The sequence below is a fragment of the Eucalyptus grandis genome, chromosome 10, assembly GCF_016545825.1.
Source record: "Eucalyptus grandis isolate ANBG69807.140 chromosome 10, ASM1654582v1, whole genome shotgun sequence".
NCBI classification, from domain to species: Eukaryota; Viridiplantae; Streptophyta; class Magnoliopsida; order Myrtales; family Myrtaceae; genus Eucalyptus; species Eucalyptus grandis.
The window spans coordinates 8,171,667-8,195,846 of NC_052621.1; the positions used below are offsets into that span (position 1 = coordinate 8,171,667).

At 39.4% G+C, this 24,180-nt stretch overlaps 3 protein-coding genes, 1 long non-coding RNA gene and 1 other non-coding gene across 5 annotated transcripts; 3 read left to right on the forward strand and 2 right to left on the reverse strand.

The window, feature by feature from the left end:
- Positions 1-671: 671 nt before the first annotated feature.
- On the forward strand, positions 672-13,807 carry LOC104421526 (xanthine dehydrogenase 1). The gene is given in 16 exon segments (XM_010033501.3): positions 672-986; positions 1,596-1,695; positions 1,780-1,888; positions 2,747-3,841; positions 3,843-4,259; positions 8,003-8,170; positions 8,173-8,247; positions 8,425-8,739; positions 9,163-9,402; positions 9,711-9,995; positions 10,083-10,304; positions 10,496-10,657; positions 11,370-11,504; positions 12,066-12,302; positions 12,761-12,934; positions 13,352-13,807. Coding segments are annotated over 16 exon segments (4,122 nt in total). The 5' UTR covers positions 672-841; the 3' UTR covers positions 13,595-13,807.
- LOC120288986 lies at positions 5,143-7,437 on the reverse strand. The gene is made up of 2 exons (XR_005546921.1): positions 6,944-7,437; positions 5,143-6,746 (listed from the first exon to the last, which is right to left on the reverse strand). It is a non-coding gene; the product is annotated as an uncharacterized LOC120288986 (long non-coding RNA).
- Positions 13,808-18,401: 4,594 nt separating the features above from the next.
- On the forward strand, positions 18,402-19,237 carry LOC104423488. The gene is made up of 3 exons (XM_010035975.3): positions 18,402-18,570; positions 18,652-18,792; positions 18,869-19,237. Exons 1-3 carry the CDS (start codon positions 18,418-18,420, stop codon positions 19,235-19,237), a joined length of 663 nt encoding a protein of 220 aa, XP_010034277.3. The 5' UTR covers positions 18,402-18,417.
- Positions 19,238-20,792: 1,555 nt separating this feature from the next.
- LOC108955673 lies at positions 20,793-22,082 on the reverse strand. The gene is made up of 2 exons (XM_018863783.2): positions 21,577-22,082; positions 20,793-21,333 (listed from the first exon to the last, which is right to left on the reverse strand). Exons 1-2 carry the CDS (start codon positions 21,596-21,598, stop codon positions 20,837-20,839), a joined length of 519 nt encoding a protein of 172 aa, XP_018719328.1. The 5' UTR covers positions 21,599-22,082; the 3' UTR covers positions 20,793-20,836.
- Positions 22,083-23,688: 1,606 nt separating this feature from the next.
- On the forward strand, positions 23,689-23,772 carry TRNAL-CAA. The gene has a single exon. It is a non-coding gene; the product is annotated as a tRNA-Leu (tRNA).
- The last annotated feature ends 408 nt before the right edge of the window (positions 23,773-24,180 follow it).

Sequence of the window (24,180 nt, forward strand, 5' to 3'; positions counted from 1 at the left end):
AAGGCAACTCTCAAGGCGCTGACCTGCGCCACTCCAAAAATTATTCACGGGATAAGCCAACTAAAATTTCTAAAGTTTAGCACAAAAATGTAATTCATTCCTAAAATTTTTAGAAAGCACAATTAAGTTATAAAACTTATTATGAAAGTATAGTCAAGTTCTAAAAATTTTAAAAAATTCAATCAATTCTTAAAACTTGTCACAGAAGTATATTTAAGTCTTAAAACTTTTAAAAAACATAATTAAATTCTAAAACTTGTCATGAAAGTATAGTCAAATTCTAAACTTTTGAAAAAAAACAATCAAATTTTAGAACTTGTCATGAAATTACAATCGAATCCTAAAAATTTCAAAAAATATAATTAACGGAATGATTTAATTGAATCAATTTAATTGCACGTTTTAAAAGTTTTAGAACTCAATTATATTTTTGTAACGAATTTTAATACTTGATTATATTTTTTAAAAAATTTCAAAATTTTAATTGCACTCTCGTAATAAGTTATACGGCTTTCAATATATTTATCATAACGTAACGTGCATGGGACGGCCTTGCCATGCGCTAGTCAACCATAATAATTATTTAAAGATGTTCATATAATAATGTCTTGACTTCCTAAGCTCTCGTCGATCACTTTTCGACTCGAATTTCAAAACCATTCCAAGATAATTTCGCAATCCAGAGGTGATGTGACCGATTTATGTTTTACCCTTTAACGGCCGGACAGATGTGACAAGAAGTACGATCCCGTAAGTCCATTTTCGACGTCATCGAAATCGAAGCCACCGCGAGCTCCGGCGACGGTCATCGGGCGGCGGCGGCGGCGGCGAGCTCTCCGCCATGGGATCGCTGAAGAGCGAGGAGGAGCTGGAGCGGATCGATGACGAGGCGGCCGCCTCGAAGGAGGCGATCCTGTACGTGAACGGTTCGCGGAAGGTCTTGCCGGACGGGCTGGCGCACCTGACGCTCCTCGAGTATCTCCGAGGTACGGTCGGCGGCGGGCTTGAGTCTCGATCGAGCTTAGGGAATGCTCTGACATAGTTCCACGCATTCGGATTGAGTCTCAATCGAGCTTGTCTTCAGTAGTTACGCAGGAACTGATTGACGAAAGCTGAGAAGCGTACTGCTTAGCGGCGAGAACAGAGTGGAAGTGGCGATTTGATATATGTAATATGTGCTGCATGCCGACTTGAATCTGAGGAGCTGATTGTTCTTATATAATGTGAATTCTACTTGAACAAGCCGGTTTGGGAATCAACTTTTATGAACTCAGTTGGTGCCGAGATGAAATTGTCAGCTCGATTTCGTGGGTGATTTTAGAGCTGCTGTGAATTATATCACTTTCTGATTGTCTCTTTTGAAAGACTGGGGACGTTGGAATTGAGTGCTGGCCCTCTCGAAAGAATCTAGAGGGCTATGGGGTTTAACCCCTTGTCTATGGAATACTTATATGCCCTGAAAATCAGCATCATAGGCTGTTGCTGTACTCTCTTGTAGTATTTAATCTGTTTCTATGGTGTCTTTTCATTGTCCGTTGCTTTGGAGTTCCTGTTTCAAGTCAATCCTATTGAGATTTTTCTTTATACTAATATAGGCATAGGTCTGACGGGGACAAAACTTGGCTGTGGCGAAGGTGGTTGCGGGGCATGCACGGTGATGGTGTCTCATTATAATGAAAGTCTCAAGAAATGTCGGTGCGTCTCTCTCTCTCTCTCTTGAGTTTAGACTTCTGTCTGTACTTGAAATTACTGAATTAGTTATTCGTCTACTTCTTACAGCCATTATGCCGTCAATGCATGCTTGGCTCCGCTATATTCTGTTGAAGGAATGCATGTGATCACAGTGGAGGGAATTGGAAATCGAATGCATGGCCTGCACCCAGTTCAAGTAATTTACGCATAGTTTTTGTTTGTTTTGCACTAAGCATGCTGTTTTTCCTCTTCACTCTATTAGTGTCTTTGGCTGGTCCCATATGAAAGGAGTTCTACCCTAATATTGTCTTTGTCTGCAAGCAATGCCATTATTTTGGGATCTTCTAAGAATGAATAGCGTAGTTTTGCTGCTCCTTATGATCAGACCTCGATAGTTATGAGATTTCTAAATGCATTTCCAATTCTTTCTTAATCTGTGGATTCTATTTTAAGTATTGGATATAATATCTGAAGTGAGGATTTGTCTCTGTGGGTCAATATGGAACAATTCATTGATAATTTCTTATTTAAAATTTAGAGGAGAACTGATGAAAACTGTTTTGTCACTATTGTAATCTTAAGCTACCAATCACTCAGTTGTGGGTCTTCCTTTTAGCAAAAAAAATAATGGGCCATTCTGTCAATGACTTTGTTGTGTGATTGAACGAGGATAGGTGTAGAGACTCTATGGGAGCTGTGTGTGATAGATAACCCACTAGCTCATCAAGCACGACAAGGAAAAACAGATGACAATTTATGTATCACCTTTTGTCATTTCCAGATTTTTCCATTTTCATAAAGGTTTCACTTTCATCAAGAACTTAGAAACCAGCATCCCATTAGCCATTTTTTATCAGGACATCGCATTTGGCAAAGCATCGGTTTTACTGTTAAGTAAGATATGGATTGTCATGTGAGTACAAGTCTTTATCAATACTTTGTACTTAGTGAAGACTCAACCTTATTTGCATACTTGGTTTAGCTCGTTCTGTCCAGCTATAAGGGAAGTTTGGCTATGGATTTTTGAAAAGCTACTTTTCATATTGCTCCGCAGGAATCACTTGCGCGTGCTCATGGTTCACAGTGTGGATTTTGCACGCCTGGTTTTATCATGTCGATGTATGCTCTGCTGAGGTCAAGTCAAAGCCCACCCCCTGAGGAACAGATTGACGAATGCCTTTCAGGAAATTTGTGTCGATGTACAGGTTACAGACCGATTCTTGATGCTTTTCGTGTTTTCGCTAAAACAGAAAATAGCTTATATGGTCCTCAGCCATCTTCATCATCTGTTGAAGAAAGCAATGTTGTCTGCCCTTCAACTGGTAAACCTTGTTCGTGCCGATCAGGAAGTCTAGTTGATTCAGAACCAACCAGAGAATCTATATGTTGTGGAGAAAAATATAAAGCAATCTCCTACGATGAGGTTGACGGTAGCCTGTATGCAGAAAAGGAGCTTATATTTCCCCCTGAGTTGTTATTGAGGAAGATATCTTATTTGAGTTTGAGCGGCTTCAATGGTCTCAAGTGGTACAGACCCTCGCGACTTAAGCAGGTATTGGAATTAAAATCAAGATATCCAGATGCCAAATTGCTAGTTGGCAATACTGAGGTTGGAATCGAGATGAGGCTCAAGAGAATGCATTATCCAGTTTTGATATCTACTATGCATGTTCCTGAATTAAATGTGTTGAATGTGAAGGATGATGGAGTGGAGATTGGTGCTGCAGTAAGATTGTCCGATCTTTTGACTGTTTTCAGAAAGGTTGTGACAGAGCGAGCTTATCACGAAACCTCGACATGTAAAGCTTTCATTGAACAGCTCAAATGGTTTGCTGGGACACAGATAAAGAATGTTGCTTCAGTTGGTGGAAACATATGTACTGCTAGTCCAATATCAGACTTGAACCCTCTATGGATGGCTTCTAGAGCAAAATTTCGAGTTATTGATGGCAAAGGAAACCTTAGAATCGTTTCAGCTGAGAATTTCTTTCTAGGTTATCGGAAGGTGGACCTCGCAAGTGGAGAGATTCTGCTCTCAGTGTTTTTGCCATGGAGCAGAAGTTTGGAGTATGTAAAAGAGTTTAAACAAGCTCACAGGAGGGATGACGATATTGCCATTGTAAATGCTGGAATGCGTGTTTTTCTTGAGAAAAAAAGATGACAATCTGGTTGTTGCAGATGCCTCGATTGTTTATGGTGGAGTGGCTCCTTTATCTATTGCTGCAAGGCAAACAAAAGAGTACTTGATTGGAAGGACTTGGAATCAGGAGCTTTTGCAAGGAGCTTTGGAAGTTTTGAGGAGTGACATACTTATCAAGGAAAATGCTCCAGGTGGGATGGTTGAGTTTCGAAGGTCTCTAATACTCAGTTTCTTTTTTAAGTTTTTCCTCTGGGTTTCTCATGAGATGGATGGGATGAGATCCATCAAGGAAGAGATACCATTGTCACATATATCTGCCATAAAACCATTCGAAAGACCATCTGTCATTGGATGTCAGGATTACGAAATTGTAAAGCGTGGGACTGCCGTGGGATCTCCTGAGGTCCACCTTTCTGCAAGGCTTCAGGTATCTTTACTACGTCTAGGAATCTAACATGAGGAGATTCTTGCATCTATAGTATGGATACCATTGCATATTCTCATTTGCATCACCAAACTTAATGCTATTCTCCTCAAGATTATTGTAGTTTTTGTGGTTGCCACAAAATCAGCATTCGGTTGCAATTCCTTTCCTCGTGTGCTATGAAGTTGTGGTCTACAAACACGTTGATAGAGATATTACACATGGTAAAAAGCATGATATGGCTGCATTCATTTCACATTATTTAGGTCACAAACTTTAGACATTTATTTGCTTATTTGCTTGTTATAAGAACTCTATATGAAGCCAGAAAATTTCAATTAGTCTTCTTTGCTTCCCATATTAATGCAGCCAATTTTTAAGTAGTAACACATCACCTGGCTACAAATCCTGATGCTTATTCAACTCAAAGTTCCAACTAACTTGAGATGCCAATGCAATAGTTTTTCTATTTTACTTCACATGAGTTTATCACTAGATAATATGTTGAGAGACAGAAATTGAACTGAATGTTTGGTTAGGTCGATGACCCCTAGCAATTTTTTTTATAATAAAGCCAAAAGGCCAAAATTACAATATTAGCCTTATTGCCCCCATACATAAAATAATAAATGAAATAGACAAATATACCCCTATTGGCCAAATACTTCCAACACTCCCTCTCAAGTTGGAGTATAGATATCACAATGCCCAACTTGACTAAGAAAGGGTGAAATAATTTAACCCCCAGTCCTTTAGTGAACACATTATCAAAGTTGATCACTGGACTGAACAAAGGGCATACAAATTAAACCTCTCTTAACTTCTCCTTGATAAAGTGTCTGTCAATCTTCACATGTTTCGTACTATCATGCTGTACCAGATTATGAGCAATGCTAATAGCAATCTTATTATCATAATATAGCGTCATAGGAACAAAGACAAATACACCAAGATCTTTAAGTAATCCTTTAAGCCATAACAGCTCACAAACTCCCTGTGGTATTGCATGAAACTCTGCTTTAGCGCTAGACCGAGCAATTACATTCTGCTTTTTACCGCCCCAGGTAACAAGATTCCCTCTTAAGAGAATGTACAATACCTAGAAATAGACTTTCGATTTGGGGATCCTGCCCAATTAACATCTGTATAAGCTTCAACTTTCAAGCCATCATGAAAGACAAAATCCCTTTCCGGGGAGCAAACTTCAAATATTGAAGGATTTGAAGAACGGCATCCATGTGAGTAGAGTATGGATCATGCATAAATTGACTCACTAGGCTCACGGTAAAAACAATATCAAGTCGAATATGGGAAAAATAAATCCACTTGCCCACTGACTGCTGATAATGGCCTTTGTCAACTGGATCGCCATCCTTTTCTCGAAGATGAGTATTGGCCTCAATTGGTTTATTAGAGGGATAACATCCCAATAACCCATCTTTTGTCACAAGATCAAGGACATACTTCCTTTGGGATAGAGAGATACCTTTTGAAGATGTGGCAACTTCAATCCTAAGAAAGTATCGGAGCTTTCCAAGATCCTTTATCTCGAACTCTTGTCCAAGAAAAATTTTCAACTAGTTGATCTCATCATTATCATTCCTTGTGACAAGAATATCGTCTATAGACAATGAGAATAGTGACTTTAGCGCTTAATCCCTTCACAAACAAAGTATGATCAGCATTGCTCCGTTTATACCCATTGGAAATCATAGCTTTTTGAAACCTATCAAACTAGGCTCGAGGTGATTGATTTAAACCATAAAGTGCCGTTTCAACTTACAAACTTTACCTTGAGTTTTGTCACAAGAAAAATCTGGAGGAATCTCCGTATACACTTCTCCTTCTAACTCTCCGTGAAGAAAGACATTCTTCACATCTGATTACTAAAGATCCCATTCTTGGTTAATAGCATAAGAAAGTAGAACTCGAACAGTATTCAAAGCAAAGGTTTCTTGATAGTTAATCCCATAAGTCTTAGTAAATCCCTTTGCCACCAATCGTGTTTTATATCTGTCCATGGTATCTTCTGTTTGACTACAAACACCCTTTTACTTCCTACCAGTTGTTTCCCAGGAGGAAGAAAAATGAGATCCCATGTGCCATTGTTCTTCAAAGCATGCATTTCCTCTACCATTGCTGCCTTCCACTTCTCATCTGCAAAAACTTCTTGCCAATTCTGTGGAATAGAGATAGAAGATAGAGAAGACACAAAAGTGCAATAGCAGCTAGACAAGACAACATTGGATATAAGGTGTTGAGTATAAGTTCTAGTACCCTTTCGAAGTAGGAAGATCAGAAGTATCTCTTGCAGCTGGCCAAATTTGTGCTGCAGTATCAAGAAGCAAATGTCCTTTTGCAATCTTTGGTTGCATCGAATTAAGAAGAAAAGACATTATCATAAAGTCATTTGAGATCCACTTATACTGAGCATTATCTGATGTATCTGGTTTCACAGAAGTGCCATGATATGCCCAGTAAGCCCACGACCTGCAATGGTCCAAAGTGCAGATTGAGACAGTATCAAATAATTTGCACCGTCAAGCTTTACAGAGATCGTAGCAAAAGTAATATAATCCGAATGGCTATCACCTGTAGGTGGAGGGTTCACAACTGAACCGTCAGACATTGTCTAAGACTTTGGCCCCAAAAAGTGTAAAAGAAGCAATCGAACCACTAAAACTTACCAGAAAAGGCCAAAAATTGGATTGAAGTCCTCTTGTTGTAAGCTGAAGTTGTCCTCCAAAAATCAGCCAAATCAGATCTAGGGAAGGCAAAAATCGATTTTTCAAGGTTTTGGAAACCTTTAAAAAAGGATAAGAACCTTTTCAGAAGAAATTTGGAGAAAAAAAAAGAAGGGAATATGGTGGTCCACAAACTGCAGTACTTTGGTCTTCATACTTGAGATAATTGCAGGCTGGTGGCAAGGCAAAACAATCTCCAACAAGAAGATCCAATAAATTGCAGAAGAATAGATTGCAACGAAGTTTTAGTTTATCTCATAAAGGTGAAATTAAGGGCAAAAAATAGATTCAAAGAATCACCTCATTAGTGTCGCCCTACACTAAAAGAAAGCAAAGGAGAAGGTGAGAAGAGAGAGAGAGAGAGAGACTGCACAGAGAAGAGAATGGGGTTAGGGTTTCAATTCAGCCTTGTCTCTGATATCATGTTGAAAGACAAAAACTGAACTAAGTGCTTGATTATGTTAATGTGACCCTAAGCTATCTATTTATAATAAAGCCAAAATGCCAAAATTACAATATTACCCTTATTACCCCCATTCATAAATAATAAAGGAAATAGAAAAATATACCCCTATCAGCCAAATACTCTCAACATAATTTTAAAGTCAAATTACGAATAATGGCCAATTTATTCAGGGGGTATCTGTTTTGCTTTCTCTTGTGAAAATATATAATTCTTCCTAATCTCCTTTTTCTCTTTCCTTCTTTGGAGTTATACTTGTTTTCAAGGTGTGATATCATTGTTTCTTGATTTTGTGTATTTATCCTTTTGCAAATTCTCTGACGCATTCAGTACGCTAATATTGCACATAGTCCTGACTGATACGCCTTTAGTGGCATTGTTTAATGAGTGAGCGAAGGTTTTTCTCTAACCTTTTATACTGGTGTGCCCTGGAGCTGTCTTTATGATGTGATCTGTAAATTTTTTTATTTCCTATTAGTTGCTTTTTCCGTATGCTGAGAATAGCCGTTTCACATTCTTATCTGTTATTACTTCTTCAGGTTACAGGTGAGGCAGAATATGCTGATGACATAGCCTTGCCACCTAATGGTCTGAACGCTGCATTAGTGTTAAGCAGAAAACCTCATGCGCGTATAATTTCGGTGGATGATTCACAGGCGAAATCTTCTCCTGGATTTGCTGGCATTTTTCTTGCAAAAGACGTCCCACGAAAAAAAATAAGATTGGGCATGTTATTTATGATGAGGAGCTATTTGCTTCAGAATTTGTCTCCTGTGTTGGCCAGGTACATCATAGCAGAATTTGTACTCCGCTGAACAAATTGAACTTCTGAATTAAACTGGGGCCATCATTTGGAAAAAAAAATTTAAGATTTGACCATTCGACAAGGAATTCTTTTGACAATTTTTTGACTAATACTTACTCATTTGCATGTTATCTTATTTCCATAAATTTGTCTCAGGTTATTGGGGTAGTTGTTGCTGATACTCAAGAGAATGCGAAACTAGCGGCGAGAAAGGTTCATGTTGAGTATGAAGAACTTCCAGCTATCTTTTCAATAGAAGATGCCATCAAAGCTAAAAGTTTTCATCCCAACACAGAGAGGTTTCTGGGAAAAGGTGACGTGGATCTCTGCTTTCAATCAGGTGAATGTTACAAAGTCATACAGGGGGAGGTTCAAGTGGGAGGTCAGGAACATTTTTACTTGGAACCACAGAGCACCGTGATATGGACAGTAGATGGTGGAAATGAAGTCCATATGGTTTCTTCCACTCAAGTGAGTGAGGCCTTTGACCAACGTTTGTGTCTTCTCTTTATGTTGAATTTGCCAGCAGCCAGATCAAGTTGCCTAGTGTGAATAGGAAAAATTGATTGATAACTGAAGTCAATTGTGGTGGGTTGCCATGAGACTGGATTCAGCCAGATCATTAGTGTGGTAATTTAGAATATAACTAGAAAGAAGTATTTGGGCGCTGGGTTCTGTTTCTCCGCCAAACTTCAGGCTATTTAGTGATATGATTAGGGTTTTGGACAGGATTGTTGCTTTGTCCTCCCTAAGTTTGATGACATTTTGTCCCATATTTTGAGAGATTTACATATACATGTGCTTGTATGTCCTAACTACCCTTTGTTCTTGTATAAAAGGAAATTGATTTCAAGACTTTGTAAATAGTACTGTAACAGTATTCTTCCTCTGCAGGCCCCTCAGAAGCACCAGAAGTATGTTTCTGGTGTGCTTGGTCTGCCAATGTCAAAAGTCGTCTGTAGAATCAAGAGACTTGGTGGTGGATTTGGAGGAAAAGAAACGAGGTCAGCATTCCTTGCTGCTGCAGCTTCTGTCCCATCATATCTCTTGAATAGACCAGTAAAAATTACATTAGATAGAGACGCGGACATGATGATAACCGGGCAGCGCCATAGTTTTCTCGGAAAGTATAAGGTGACGTTCTATTACTTAGTTTATTCTTTGTTTCCTTTTGTGCAAAACGTAGTTACTTTGTTCCACATTATGTAGTTGAAACTGCGGAATTCTATTCTTAACAGTGGAACTCTTTCTTCTTCCCCTTTTATGCTTCAAAGACCAGTATTAAGTTGTACAGAAACTGGTATAAAAATTTGTTTTGACATTTCGAATCTGGATGTCGCTGTTTGGGCTTGTTGCATTATAATGTGCAACAGCATGTTAATTTGCTGGGGGAAATATATTCCTGCTTACAGCATGGTGACGAATTAAATTACTTGATACAGGTAGGATTTACGAAGGAGGGAAAGGTGCTGGCACTGGATCTCGAAATTTATAATAATGCTGGGAATTCTCTTGATTTGTCTCTTGCTATCCTAGAGCATGCCATGTTTCATTCTGATAATGTGTATGAGATACCAAATATAAGGATTAATGGAAGGGTATGCTTCACTAATTTCCCTAGTAACACAGCATTTCGAGGTTTTGGGGGTCCACAGGGTATGCTTATAGCTGAAAACTGGATCCAGAGGATAGCTGTAGAGCTTAAGAAGAGCCCAGAAGAGATAAAGGTAAAAATTGTTCCTCGATTTATTCTTTTCCTGGTTATGTTCTCCATGCTTTGTTTTTAATTTGTCTCAAATTGAGTTTCCGTATAGGAGATGAATTTTCAAGGTGAAGGGTCGGTACTGCACTATGGACAACAACTTCAGCACTGTAAACTGGGTCAGCTCTGGAATGCACTGAAAGAGTCTTGCAACTTTTTGAATGCTCGCAAAGAAGCTGACCAATTCAATCTTCAAAATCGATGGAAGAAGCGTGGAGTTGCCATGGTTCCAACAAAATTTGGCATATCCTTCACAACAAAACTTTTGAATCAGGTATTGAAATATTGGATATCTAAATGTTTTCTCCAAGCTTTTAAGATGGTTCTGGCAATTATTAGTGGTCTCATGAAGATTTTGTACTTCTGATTTTTGTGCAGTATGATATAGCATATGCTCCCTCTAGAATATTCTCCAGGTCGCTTTGTTAATACCTTACCTCGTTGAAAAAATTTTGGTTTCTTTAGGCAGGTGCTCTCGTTCAAGTTTATACAGATGGGACTGTTTTAGTTACACATGGAGGTGTGGAGATGGGTCAAGGTTTGCATACAAAAGTTGCCCAAGTTGCCGCTTCTTCCTTCAACATCCCTCTCACTTCCGTGTTCATATCAGAAACCAGTACTGACAAGGTAGCAATGCATCATAGGAAATAGGCAAAAGAATATTATTATGATGTTCAGGAAGCCAAATCTTAAATTTTAACAGTGTCTTGTGTGAATCCTAGTTTGAGCGACCATAAAGCATTCTATCCTTCTCTCTCTCTCTCTCTCTCTCTCTCTCGCAGAGGATAGGGGTGAAGTGTGTAGCGAAGTTGATCTTGTTGTTGGACATGTTGCTCAAATCATTGGTCCGGTACTTGGTGAAGCCTTTTTCCCCTGACAAGATCATGGTCGCATATTCAACCTTTGATGCTCCAACAATTGTTCCAAACTTTTTTGAAAAAAGATATCTTTATTAATGAAAGGTCCTACTTATCACCGTGTCTGTATTGTAAATATGCAGAAACAACAAATAATCCAGTTAAAGCAATAGAAATTAGACCTAAGATGAATCCAGCTAAGAAACTTTTCACAGCCAATTGGTAGAAAATTTGAGGAAATATTCTATTAGTCCTTTCAGAGTAAGGATAGGTAAATTCATTGATGCTTGCTTTCTAGCAGAATCTTTGGACTTTAATTGTGTAGTTCATTACATGAGATACTTTATCTTGTAGATGCGACCATAAGTCACTGTTATTAAATTCATCCTTGCCTCTATTCTTAGATTTTCTTTGTCAATGATAATTCATCCATCTGTAATTTTTGCAATGCCTTTGTTTTAATCATGTATAAATCCTTATAGGTTCCCAATGCATCACCAACAGCTGCGTCTGCAAGTTCTGATATGTATGGAGCTGCAGTTTTGGATGCTTGTGAGCAGATAAAGGCACGCATGGAGCCAATTGCTTCACGGAAGAATTTCAGTTCTTTTGCTGAGGTATATCCATTGTGTTGAATGGAAAATCATACTAACGTGTGCAAGTTCTGTACTTAATATATAAAGTTCCTCCTTTTAAGTTTCTTAACCACTATAATTTTACTCAATCTGCCAGTCCGCTCGATATTTTGGTCTGAATCACATGTTCAAATAGACTTGAAGCTGCTAAAAGCTGTAAAGTAGATGAGACACTCTGATCATGGCTCCTAAGTAATATTCTTTAAGGAATCGAGTCTTGTATTATTTAGAATGTAGGAAGCCAAATACTGCTGCACTTCAGATTTTGTGCTTTGGGCTTTTCATCCCAGTACCCAGTACTGCTAGTGAATGCGTGTCCAGCATAGTTGCGGTACTTAACTATCACGAAGATGTTTACTAGTCAACTTAGGACTGCATGAAGTAGAGTTCAAGTTATTGTGGGCTTTTCTCTCAAATTTTATAAAGCTTGGGTACCACGGGGCTTTATCATAAGCTTTTCACACCTAATAAAGCAGATGACGTTCCTTATCAATCTTGAGGAACTTCTATGTCTTATTTAACTTTTCTCTTTTTTTTCCCCAGCTAGCTAGTGCATGCTATGTGGAGAGGATAGATCTTTCTGCTCATGGATTTCACATCGTACCTGAGATAGGATTTGACTGGAAGACTGGCAAGGGAAATCCTTTCCGTTACCACACTTACGGTGCTGCATATGCTGAGGTAGAAATTGACACTTTGACTGGAGATTTTCACACGAGAGATGCAAATGTCTTCTTAGATCTCGGATATTCTATCAACCCAGCTATTGATGTTGGACAGGTACCTTACATTTGAATCTTTCACTTACAATCATTATATTGTAATGCTTAAGCCTGGGGTTGATATAAGGTTCAAAACCTCCTAACAACATATTATAAATATGCTCTAGCTAAGTCTGGACAGAGTTAAATCCAACTCTTTAGCATGGATTTGGTATCTGTTACCATTTCCCACTGATAATAGATTAATTCTAGACTTCAACAAGGACCTTCTCCATGCAAATTTAGCGCGACTTTGATGCTTGATCTTGATATAGTAAAAAGGGAGTGGGAGTTGGGGAAGAAGCTTTCACAGTATATTTAGGAGTGTTTGGATTGATGAAGGAAACTATTCTCCTTAAGCCATAACATGTGGATTACTGCAGCATCGATCTCAATTCTCTTGTTTGTCATCTGCACTTACTCCCTATCCCCCAAAACTTGTGCCTCCTTGATTTTTTCATGTAAACTTTTCGGCAGATTGAAGGAGCATTTGTACAAGGTCTGGGTTGGGTAGCGCTAGAAGAACTAAAGTGGGGCGATGCCGCTCATAAGTGGATTCCACCCGGATGCTTATACACGTGTGGACCTGGAACCTATAAGATTCCTTCTGTAAATGACGTACCTCTGAAATTCAGCGTCTCGCTTCTGAAGGTATGCTTTCTTTTTCATTTCTCTTAAGCCCTGATAAATAAATAAAAATATATCCATGGGAAGTCTTTGATCAGCTCTTTCATCAACTACATTAGACCAATAGGAAGAAAAACTGATGTAGTGGAAATCATACTGCAGTTCAAATTTAATGAAGCAAGACAATGGAATTTTAGTCTTTGAAATTATGATATGCATTTCTAGGGATGGCCTTATGAAAAATACTTGGAATGCATGCATGCTTCCTATCCCTTCCAGAGGAATAACTCCATACCAACACAAGTTACACTTTGATCTGCATTAGGACACCAACTCGGCACGTCTCAATCTGCTTTTTATTAGAGATGTTATCGCATATAGGCTGAATTGGGAACTTAAATCGAAATTAATAAGCTTATATTTGTTCTCTGTTCTAAACAGGGCCATCCCAACGTAAAGGCCATCCATTCATCCAAAGCCGTCGGCGAGCCTCCATTTTTCCTAGCGTCATCCGTCTTCTTCGCCATCAAAGATGCCATCATTGCTGCGAGAGCCGATGCAGGGTTCACGGACTGGTTTCCTCTCGACAACCCGGCAACGCCCGAACGTATCCGGATGGCGTGCTTGGACGAATTCACGGCGCCATTCGTTGGCTCTGATTTCCGTCCCAAGCTCAGCGTCTGATCATGCTGGTTGGCCTTTTATGGCTTACAGCGTATACACATGTAACTGCATCTTAATTTAGAACTATCTATTGACCGAGCTCAAAGTCGGATGATGTAGATCTGTACAAAAGGATGGGCTCGGATCTGAATAAGAAAAAAACACGACAATCAACTAGAATAAATATTTCTCCGTTCCACCCCATTAATGTAAATCTTTAGTTTTACATTTCTATCATATGTTTGAACTATCTCTATTAATTTTACATTCATATCGTATCGTATATAAACATTATTCATGGGTAAACATCTGAGACGTCAAGCCATCACGACCTCTTTTCCCAGCCAAAGGCAAAGAGTCTTCCCAGTTATGATAATATAACAAATTTGGCGGTTTGCAATTTCCCGATCTAAAACCACATGCTCTAAAATTACGAGTTTGCAATTTGGAGTAATTTTATGTTTCGCGCGCACGGCGCTCTTTGCATCATTTGAAAATCGTTTCTAAATAATTGTTAACTCCCGATCGACGCTGTTGCTCCTAAGTCACATGAAATGGTCATAAACCATATGAATGGCGGTGCACAGATCAACTTGAATATCGTTGCGATGAATAGGTGCTGCGATGCACCAGCCACTGGCTAAGTCTAAAAGAAAGTAAGATTGACATCGTGTCTGTTCTTTTCTTTTTTCATAATATATTTTCAAATTTATCGACTGAATTAATCTTTATAGATACACGCAAACTATCTTGACGATAAAACTTCAAAAATTACTTTGAATGGAAGATGCGATGATGTGAACTCAGTTCTTGCATCTAAATTAAAAATCTAACAAATCGATCAATCTAATTTTGTCTCATGTGACTCTATATGTCTTCCTATCCTTAAAGATGGTTATTTCGCATTACTCTATGGGGATAAGTGCTCCGAAGTCCTAAAACTTGTCACGAAAATGCATTTCAGTCCTAAAACTTGCAAAAGTGCATTTCAGTCCTACAACTTGTCAAAATGTTTCAAACGAGTTCTAAAATCGACGCCGTCTAATTTCTTAACGGAAAAAACTGACGTGGCCCCCGTGGCTTTTTTAATCGTTTCTCTCTCCTCCGTTGCGAATAGTTTAAAAAAAAGCCACGCATGCAGAACGACGTCGTCTCCTCCTTTCTCCTTCGCCACGACGTCGTCTCCTCCTTTCTCCTTCGCCACGACGTCGTCTCCTCCTTTCTCCTTCGCCACGACGCCGTCTCCTCCTTTCTCCTTCCGTCTCCCCTTCGTCCGTACGTCTTCTTCACCGTCGTGTTCTCCCTTCCCTCTCCATGTCTACGTATTCTTTCGCTTTCGAAGTATCCCCTAAGCCCCAAATCGAACTCGTCCGAACCCTAAGCCCCAAATCGAACTCGTCCGAACCCTAAGCCCCAAATCGAACTCGTCCGAACCCTAAGCCCCAAATCGAACTCGTCCGAACCCTAAGCCCCAAATCGAACTCGTCCGTACCCTAAGTCCTAAATCGAATTCGTCCGAACCCTAAGCCCCAAATTTGATGATTTGCGGTTCTCTTGCGATTTGGGTCCTCATCGACCTCGAGTTCAACACTCATCGTGAGTTCGTGTTCTTTTCTTCCTTTGACGATTGCGAGTTCGTGTGAAGACCTCTTTGCGGGAGTCTGGAAATCTCAGCGGTGAAGCGATTGGTGTCGGGGACGACAACAGGTTCAACGAAGACGATGGCGACTCCTCCTCACGCAGGTATCTCTCTCTGCATTATAACATTTGGGTATCTCATGGTAATGCTACGAATTTTTTTTTTTGTTTTGCAAAGGTGCTATAATCTCTGCATTATGTAAAACGATGTCGCTTAGCGTCCTCATTTCTTCATTATTTGGAGTTCGAGAGCTCGAATTTGACACACATCAACTTTATGTTCTCTTCTTTGATGATTGTGAGTTCATGCAAAGATATGTCTTCTGAGCATCTCGGCGTCTCAACGGCGGAGGGAGCGGCATCAAGGACGGCAATGGTGACTCCTCATGCAGGTATCACTCTCTATATTAAAGCATTTGGGTATGTCATAGTAATATTACCATTTTTTTTTTTTTGGTTTTGTTTTGCAAAGGTGTTTTACTCTCTACATTAGAGTGGCGTTTTACTCTCTGTGTTATAATTGTTTTGCATTTTCCAATTCTTGTGATATATTATAACATTGCAGCAAATTAGAACATTGCTCTCACTATTGATCATGTAGTTGTATTGTGGTTGTAAAACGGATTATGCTAATTTGCTGTTTCTGTATTGATTGTTAGTCTTTTATAAAAATATCTTCAATTTAGAACTTGAACATTGCTTCAATAATTTGATGATTGAAAGTGCTCGCTTTTTTTTCTGTTCCCTTGTAGGTCCAATGGCCGAGAACAAAGTTTATGTCACTGTTCGCTATGGAGGTAAATTTAAAGTTGACCCACCATTGGAATACATAGGTGGAAGGGCTGATGTTGCTGAAATAAGTTTAAGTAAGCCTTCACTTTCTAGTATAATTGAAGCTATTGAGGCTTTGGATGTGTGTAGAGTAGAGAAACTCTTTTTACGAGTTCCTGGAAGTAAGACTCTTGTAGATGGAGTAACTCTTAGGTATTTATGGGATAATGCTGATGTGATGGATCTATTTTATCATCATCTCGTGCTCTGAAAATATTACATTATATGTTGAGCATGCTGATAATGAAAAGGCAGGAGCTGAGATGGGGGGTGTTGAGATGGAAACTGGAGGTATGTCTAATGTGATTAGGAATACTGATGATGACGGGAATCGGGCTGAAGTTGCGAATAAGGATCTAGATGAGGAAGAGCATGATGATGCACATAATTTCGTGGATATGGAACAGTCGAGTGATGATGACGACTTTGAACTGGTTGAAGCAAGGAAAAAATTAATTGAATTATCAGCAAGACATAGGCTCCAAATTTTAAATTATAGTGAGGCAACTAGTACTTCCAAACCACCGATTGTGGATGAGGCTCAATCATTAGATGATTCTGGGAACGAAACAGAGTATGTTGATTCAGATGAGGAAGGCAGTCTTCAATCAATTTTAAATGATGAGGGTGGTGAAGAGGCTGATGTTATTTCAAGGAGGAGAAGTAGGTTTCCATCATATGATCAAAGTGGTACAATTCCACAATTTATTGTTGGCATGACATTTGAGGATGCAACTGAGTTCAAGAATGCAATTTTGAAGTATTCTGTGGCTGAGCAAAGAGCAATCAAATACACTAAGAACACAAAAAGTGTTGTAAGAGCTAGGTGTGGCCAGAACAATTGTAACTGGATGATCTATGGTGCTATTGATAGCAAAACTGGGTCATTTCATTTGAGAAAGTATGTAAATCAGCATATATGCAGTATCACTTTCGAGAATAAGAGGGTGTCTAGCAGATATTTGGCTAAGCACTTCATGATTCTCATTTCTGCAATGCCGAAAATCAAAGCACCTGAGTTAAAGAAATTAGTTAGAGAACAACTTGGACTAAATGTCACTTTCAGTCAGTGTAGGAGAACAAAGCTGAAAGTATTGAAGGAACTGCAAGGCAATTACAAGAAGGAATATGCACAGATGCACGACTACTTGGGAGAGCTTTACACTGCAAGCCCTTCAAGCACTTTTAAATTGAAAGTTGAAAGGCCATGGCCAAATGCTCTACCAGTATTTGATAGGGTTTACATTTGCTTTGACGCTTGCAAGAAAGGTTTTTTGGCCGGATGTAGGAAGATCATTGGATTAGATGGATGTTATTTGAGGGGTTCGATCAAAGGTGAGTTGTTATGTGCCGTCGGAAGGGATGGCAACAATCAAATGTATCCAAAGTGGCATGGGCAAAGGGTAAGAATCGAGAATAAGGACACATGGACTTGGTTTATCGAATTGTTGAAGTCGACCTTGATATGTGTAATGGTGACGGATGGGCGTTGATAAGTGATCAACAAAAGGTATGCTTTTCTTTCTGTTTTCATTTGTAAATTGATTGTGACATTACAATGTTTTTCTTTCTGTTTTCATATATATTTTCTTTTTTTCGGTAATTGTCAGGGTCTCGTCCAATCTGTAGCTGAATTGTTGCCAAATGCAGAGCATAGGATGTGTGCAAGGCACATTTATTCCAACTGGGGTCAAAAATACAAAGGAAAACAGTTACTGAGGCAATTTTGGAGATGTGTCAAAAGCAATAATATGTCAGATTTCGAGATGCATAGACAAAGGTTGAAGGAACCGACTCGGGAAGGTCATGATGACTTATTCCGTATTGAGCCAAAACATTGGTGCAAAGCCTTCTTTGACACCGACATTAAATGTGATGTCGTTGATAATAATCCGAGTGAAGCGTTCAATGGCGGAGTGTGTGGAAGCTAGGTGCAAGGCCATTGTGAGTATGCTGGAGGATATTAGAATCATGGTTATGAATAGAATGCATACTCGGAGGGATGGATGTGCTAGGTGGACTAGAAATTACGGTCCAAGGATTATGCGTAAGTTACATGAGAATACATCTCTGCTAGTAGGTATTGCCATTTGATATGGAATGGAAATGAAGGATATGAGATTACGAAGGTGGTGACAAATATGTTGTTGATTTGAATTTAGAAACTTGTTCTTGTAGAGCTTGGGAACTTAGTGGAATTCCATGTTGCCATGCCATTTGTGCAATACACCATAAGAGAAATGATCCGACCGACCATCTAGCCGAGTGCTTCAACAAGGAAAAGTATCTAAGTGCTTATCAATTCATGATGCCTACAAAGTGAGAGGACAAAAATTTTGGAATAAAACCAAAAAGAAGCTCCTCAACCCCCACCAATGAAGAACATGCCTGGTAGGCCAAAAAGGAGTAGAAGAAAGCAACCGATTGAGCTTGTAAGAGGTGATAGAATGACTAAAGAGGGTAAGCAAATGACTTGTTCTGCTTGCAAACAAATTGGACACAACTGCAAGGGATGTCCTTTAAGAAAGGTATTTTCTCAACTAACTGATCATCTTAATGCGTTTTTCTCACTTTAACATGTTAATCAATACTTAATATGTGCTTCTCAGGCCAATGCTGGGGCCAATGTACGTACATCCAATGCTCAGGTCAATGTATGTACATCCAATGCTCATGCTAGTGCAAGTACAGCTGAAGCTTATGCTCAATCTCAGGCTAATTCCACTGGTCCAAGGCTCGGAAAAAGACAAGTAAGTTGTCATCTAACCATTACTGTAAGTTGTGTATATCAAGATTCCAATTTAGTAATTTTGAATATATATTTAGGCTAAAGCTAAAGCTACGACAAGCATAGCTGAAGGAGGATCCGAATGCCATGCCAATGCTTCTGCAAATGCCAATTCAATAGGAGGCAATAGTGGGCATGTTAATGCTTCTGCTCAGGCTAGTGCAGATGTAAGAGAATGTAGTGGTCATGCAAATGTAAGAAAATATAGTGCCACTGCTTCTGCTCATGCTAGTGCTGATGTTAGAGGATGTACTGGTGAGGCCAATGCTTTTGGTGAAGTTCGTTCAGATCAAGGGGAAGGCAGTGCACCGGCCAATATATTGGCTAAGCATAGACGTGAAAAAATTCCGGTGAGTAATACCTCAATCCCCAAGTATACATGTATTGTGATTATGTTATCATGTTGAATGAATTTTCTATTATTTCAGTTTAAAAGACCTACCACTGAAAATTGCATGATACGAGAGAAATCACAAGCCAAGAGGATGAAAATGATAAGGTTAGGTGTTGACGCAAATCCTATGACAAACCTTCATATTAGCAAGGTGAGTAATATTTTTAAATTTTTATAATAGCAATTACTTATCTCCTTAAGCTAAAAAGATACTTGGGGATTATGTAGCCTAATACAATTGGTGCAAGAATCGTGAACCTACCGGAGAAAGGGGTAGTCACAAGAGCTACGTCAACAAAGAAAGGTGCATTCCCTGTGTCGAGCACAACCTCGGTCATATCATATATCAGCAGCTTCTCGAAAACAAATTGCAGAGACGCCGAAGCCACAATTACAACCCAAGGCCACTTCACAGCGTCGGTCATATCATGCAACAAGAGCTCCTCCAAAGCACATTGCAATGAAGCCAATGACACTATCACAACCTCGGGCCAGTTCTCAAGCTCGGTCATCTCAAGCTACAATAGCTCGAAGCATCTTGGTTTAAAGCGAAAGGCACCATCACAACCCCAGTAAGTTCCCAACCTCAATCATCTCGTCTAACATTAGCTCCTCGAAAGCTGGTTGCGCTGAAGCCAAAGCCACTATCGCAACCTCGGCCAATCCCGAAGCTCAGTCATCTAAGGCTACAATAGGTCAGAAGCATCTTGGTTTAAAGCGAAAGGCACCATCACAACCCAAGGCAAGTTCCCAATCTCAATCATCTCGCGCAACATTACCTCCTCGAAAGCATGTTGCGATGAAGCCAAAGCCACTATTACAACGTCAGGCTCGGTCATCTCAGCTACAACAACTCCTCCAAAGCCTATCGCTGCGAGACCATATATAAGGAAAAGCGCCAGAATTCAGAATCAAGTGAAGGCTCAACCTACTGGACCACCGGAGACCATCATATTGGATTGATATGTCTGCTGAAATTGGTGTTGTTAGCTGAATGTATATCAATTATTAGCTGGTTTTTTGGATGAGACGTGTAGCGTTTGTGCATAGAACCTTTTCTGCACTAAAAGTGCATATTTTGTTGAACAGAACCTTTTGCGCACTGAAAATGTAAGCATGTTGCTTTGTCAATGAATCGTGTTTCAACAAGTTATGTGGCATGCTTGGTTTTGGTTTGGATAATGCGCGAAAGTGATTACTCTTCGGAATTGTTAATAGGTAATTATTGAAATTAGCCATGCAGAATTTTCATTTTATATGATGGGGTTTTGCTCTACGTGGTCTCTATGGCCCGCATTGGATGATTCATGGAAGATTTGATTAGGTAACTTAGGTATTGTAGCTGACTACTTTGATTTCACTTGATTTTTTACACATTCCATTTGAGGCAAGCTCGTTATTAAAATTATGAAAAAAATTACCAATTAACAATCTCGATTGCATAATAAGGGAGTTGTCACTATTTTTTGAAGTTGCAAATTTATTCTGGTGGCAATAGCTCATGTAATGCTATTGACAAGCACACAAATCAAGCAACATTTTGTAATGCGATAGTAATTTCTCGCATGGCAAGCAACCGGTCTTTGCAAACTACAAACTCAGATAGAAAGTATTATGGAAGACTTAGAAATTTCCTACCAACTTTCACATTATATATAACCAATACAGCGATATAACATATGCATAGAATGAATGCTGATTGATATAGCATCTTCCCTTTCTTTACTTGTGCAAGCTCCTCCTTTAAACGTCTATTTTTCGCCTTTTGACTCTTCATTTCAGCTAGCAATGAGCTCACCTCGACTCCGTCACCCCTCGATTGGCTTGATTCAGACAATGTTTGATTTCTTTCAAGGAGGTCAACTATCATGTCCCTCACATGATTTGGTATCTTTGGATCCACCCACATGAAAAAATTGCAGCAACTTGGACTATCAAACTTAGCACATCCATGGAACCTTCTTCCTGCGTTTTTCTTTGTCTTTGCCATAAGAATTGGCGATTGAAGGCCACAATAACATGTTGGCTCCGAGTTGACCTCATTAGGAGTTACGCTACTTGATGCAGATGTTGCTGTCCTCATTCTTCTGGGCTTCGCATTATAGGAACCTAATAGAAGTATATTAGCTATATTATGATTCCTTCATAACGTCTTCATATTAATAATTTCTGCATAATGCAATGTGTTTACTCGAGAGATTTAGGAGATGCTTTCAATCTCCAAAAAACATCTTTTTCTCATATGCATTGTATGAATAGACAACCATAACTTGCTTCTGCATTAATGTTCTAATTTGTCACTAGTATTGGAGAATGGAAAAGAACAAAATGCTATAATGCAGAGAGCGATACCTGCGTGAGGAGGAGTCGCCATCACCGTCGTTAACCCTGTCGTCGTCCCTGATGCCAATCGCTTCGCCACTGAGATGTCGAGACTCCCGCAAGCGAGATCTTCGCACGAACGCACAATCGCCAAAGGAAGGAAAGAACACGAACTCACGACGAGCGTCGAACTCGAGGTCGATGAGGACCCAAATCGCAAGATAACTGCAGATTGTCAAATTTGATTTTGGGCTTAGGGTTCGAACGAAATCGATTTGGGGTTTAGGATTCAGATGAGATCGATTTAAGGCTTAGGGTTCGAATGAATTCGATTTGGGGTTTAGGGTTCGGACGAAATCGATTTCGGGCTTAGGGTTTCGGACGAATTCGATTTGGGTGTTAGGGTTTCGGACGAATTCGATTTGGGGTTTAGGGTTCGGACGAGATCGATTTGGGGCTTAGGGGACACTCGGAATAGAGAAAGAAGAAGTAGAGAGGAAGGAGAAAGGAAGAGACGGCGTCGTGGCGAAGGAGAAAGGAGGAGACGGCGTCGTGGCGAAGGAGAAAGGAGGAGACGGCGTCGTGGCGAAGGAGAAAGGAGGAGACGACGTCGTGGCGAAGGAGAAAGGAGGAGACGACGTCGTGGCGAAGGAGAAAGGAGGAGACGACGTCGTTCTGCATGCGTGGCTTTTTTTTTTTTAAACTATTCGCAACGGAGGAGAGAGAAACGATTAAAAAAAGCCACGGGGGGGCCACGTCAGTTTTTTCCGTTAAGAAATTAGACGGCGTCGATTTTAGGACTCGTTTGAAACATTTTGACAAGTTGTAGGACTGAAATGCACTTTTGCAAGTTTTAGGACTGAAATGCATTTTCGTGACAAGTTTTAGGACTTCTGGAGCACTTATCCCTTACTCTATGTGGCATTCGAATTTACCAATTCAAGATGCACGGACGTGGGATTTCATCTAGAGGCTAGTGGGATCCCATCTTCCAAATTGTTAGTACTTGGAGTTGGAAGCTCCATGTCCCATGCCCATTAAAAGACCATGCTTGTTGCTTGAACGCAATCACTGTATAAACTGGGGCGTCCCTTGAAGTTCATTCCACAATTCATTAACAAACACAAAGCCCTTTCCCAAATGGCTGGTGCAACCAAAATGGCCACTCGCCTAGGCCACGACGCCCTCGCCTAGGCCGCGACGCCCTCGCTAGCCCTTGCCTATGGCTACTACCGGCCACAATCCAAAGGAAAACGAATAAGAAAAAAAAAAAAAGAGAAATAAAAAAAATTAAAAGATGAAAAAAAAAACTCTAAATTTTTTAATAATTATTTAAAATTCTACGTCAGTGCCAACCGTGTCATGTAAGATGGCCAGCGTCCACCTCAATGATTTCCAACCTAAATTGGCCGAATTGACTAAATTTATAACAATATGAAAATGTTTAGAACTAAATCAGTCTAATTGAAATATTTATAACTAAATTGGTATAAATGCAATAAATTTATGACTTTTTTTGTACTTTTTTCGTACAATATTAGGACTTGATAGTTGTTATTTTGAATGGAAATTTTAAAAGCAACACCAACAGTATTGTAATAGTAAAAGAAAATAGGAAAAATCTTCAAAGGAAATAACTTTACAGAAAAAAGTCACATAAATTGTTAGAATTTCCATTAGTTGCTAATTGGCAACAATAAAACTTGTCAAAGCTAACGACGCTAAAACTGATGCATTTTATTATTGAACAAGCCTTACGGTACTAATTGAGGCAATTACAAGTCCTAGTTAGAAGCGAAATCAGTGGACAGTAAAGAAAAATACTCCCCGCAACAAAAATAAAATTTCTTGTGAATTATAGTCACATGTGTCACTTTTAGAGACAATTCCGAAGAAAGAGTTTATTATTATGTTTATATATGCGTGTGTATATGCGTATTAAAGTCTTTTTATGGTGCAAAGGCGATTGCCAGGGTTTAAAGGGCAAAGTATACAAAATGGAAAAGAAATGGGCTGGGCAAAGAACACAAGAAGAAGCATCTAAAATTGGTTATGATCAGAGGAGTTCTGGTATGTGCACTTTGCAGCGCAGTTAATAGGATAGATAAAATAATGAATTCATTCGCAGACAGCATCAACAACGTCAGGATGGCCGAGTAGTCTAAGGCGCCCGACTCAAGTTCTGGTCCTCGTGAGAGGGCGTGGGTTCAAATCCCACTTCTGACATTTTTCTCCGTTTTCCTTTTGCCTTATCCATTTTATTTCTTTATTCCTTCTTTTTTTGTTATTTCCCTACTTAACAAAGATCCAGTTCTCTGATGATGTATTTGGAGAAGAAACTCTTTTCAATTAATGACGATTATAAGGTGATCAAATTAGCACATACTAGATTTTTATTTTTATTTTTTTGTCACTTCTCACATTCTCGCCCTGTATATTCATGGGCCATTTCTTGCTGTGTACATGTTCTTATAGACAATGTCATGACTAGATCAGTCATTGTTCACACAGCATGATTATAGCTATGGATCAGATAAACCACGCAATTTGTTGTATGGTTAAGAGAATGTTGATCTTACGGTCCACTTTGTTATATTTTTCCTAATGAGCATCAAAGAGCTCATGAACATGAGC

What these genes read in the sequence shown, in the direction of transcription:
- LOC104423488 (XM_010035975.3), top strand. Translation starts at nt 18,418, where the DNA reads ATGAAGAACATGCCTGGTAGGCCAAAAAGGAGTAGAAGAAAGCAACCG. An exon ending in AGGGATGTCCTTTAAGAAAG is followed by an intron (nt 18,571 to 18,651) that starts GTATTTTCTCAA and finishes TGTGCTTCTCAG; the next exon opens with GCCAATGCTGGGGCCAATGT. An exon ending in CAAGGCTCGGAAAAAGACAA is followed by an intron (nt 18,793 to 18,868) that starts GTAAGTTGTCAT and finishes ATATATATTTAG; the next exon opens with GCTAAAGCTAAAGCTACGAC.
- LOC108955673 (XM_018863783.2), bottom strand. Translation starts at nt 21,598, where the DNA reads ATGGCGACTCCTCCTCACGCAG. An exon ending in GGCGACTCCTCCTCACGCAG is followed by an intron (nt 21,334 to 21,576) that starts GTATCGCTCTCT and finishes TACTTCTATTAG; the next exon opens with GTTCCTATAATGCGAAGCCC.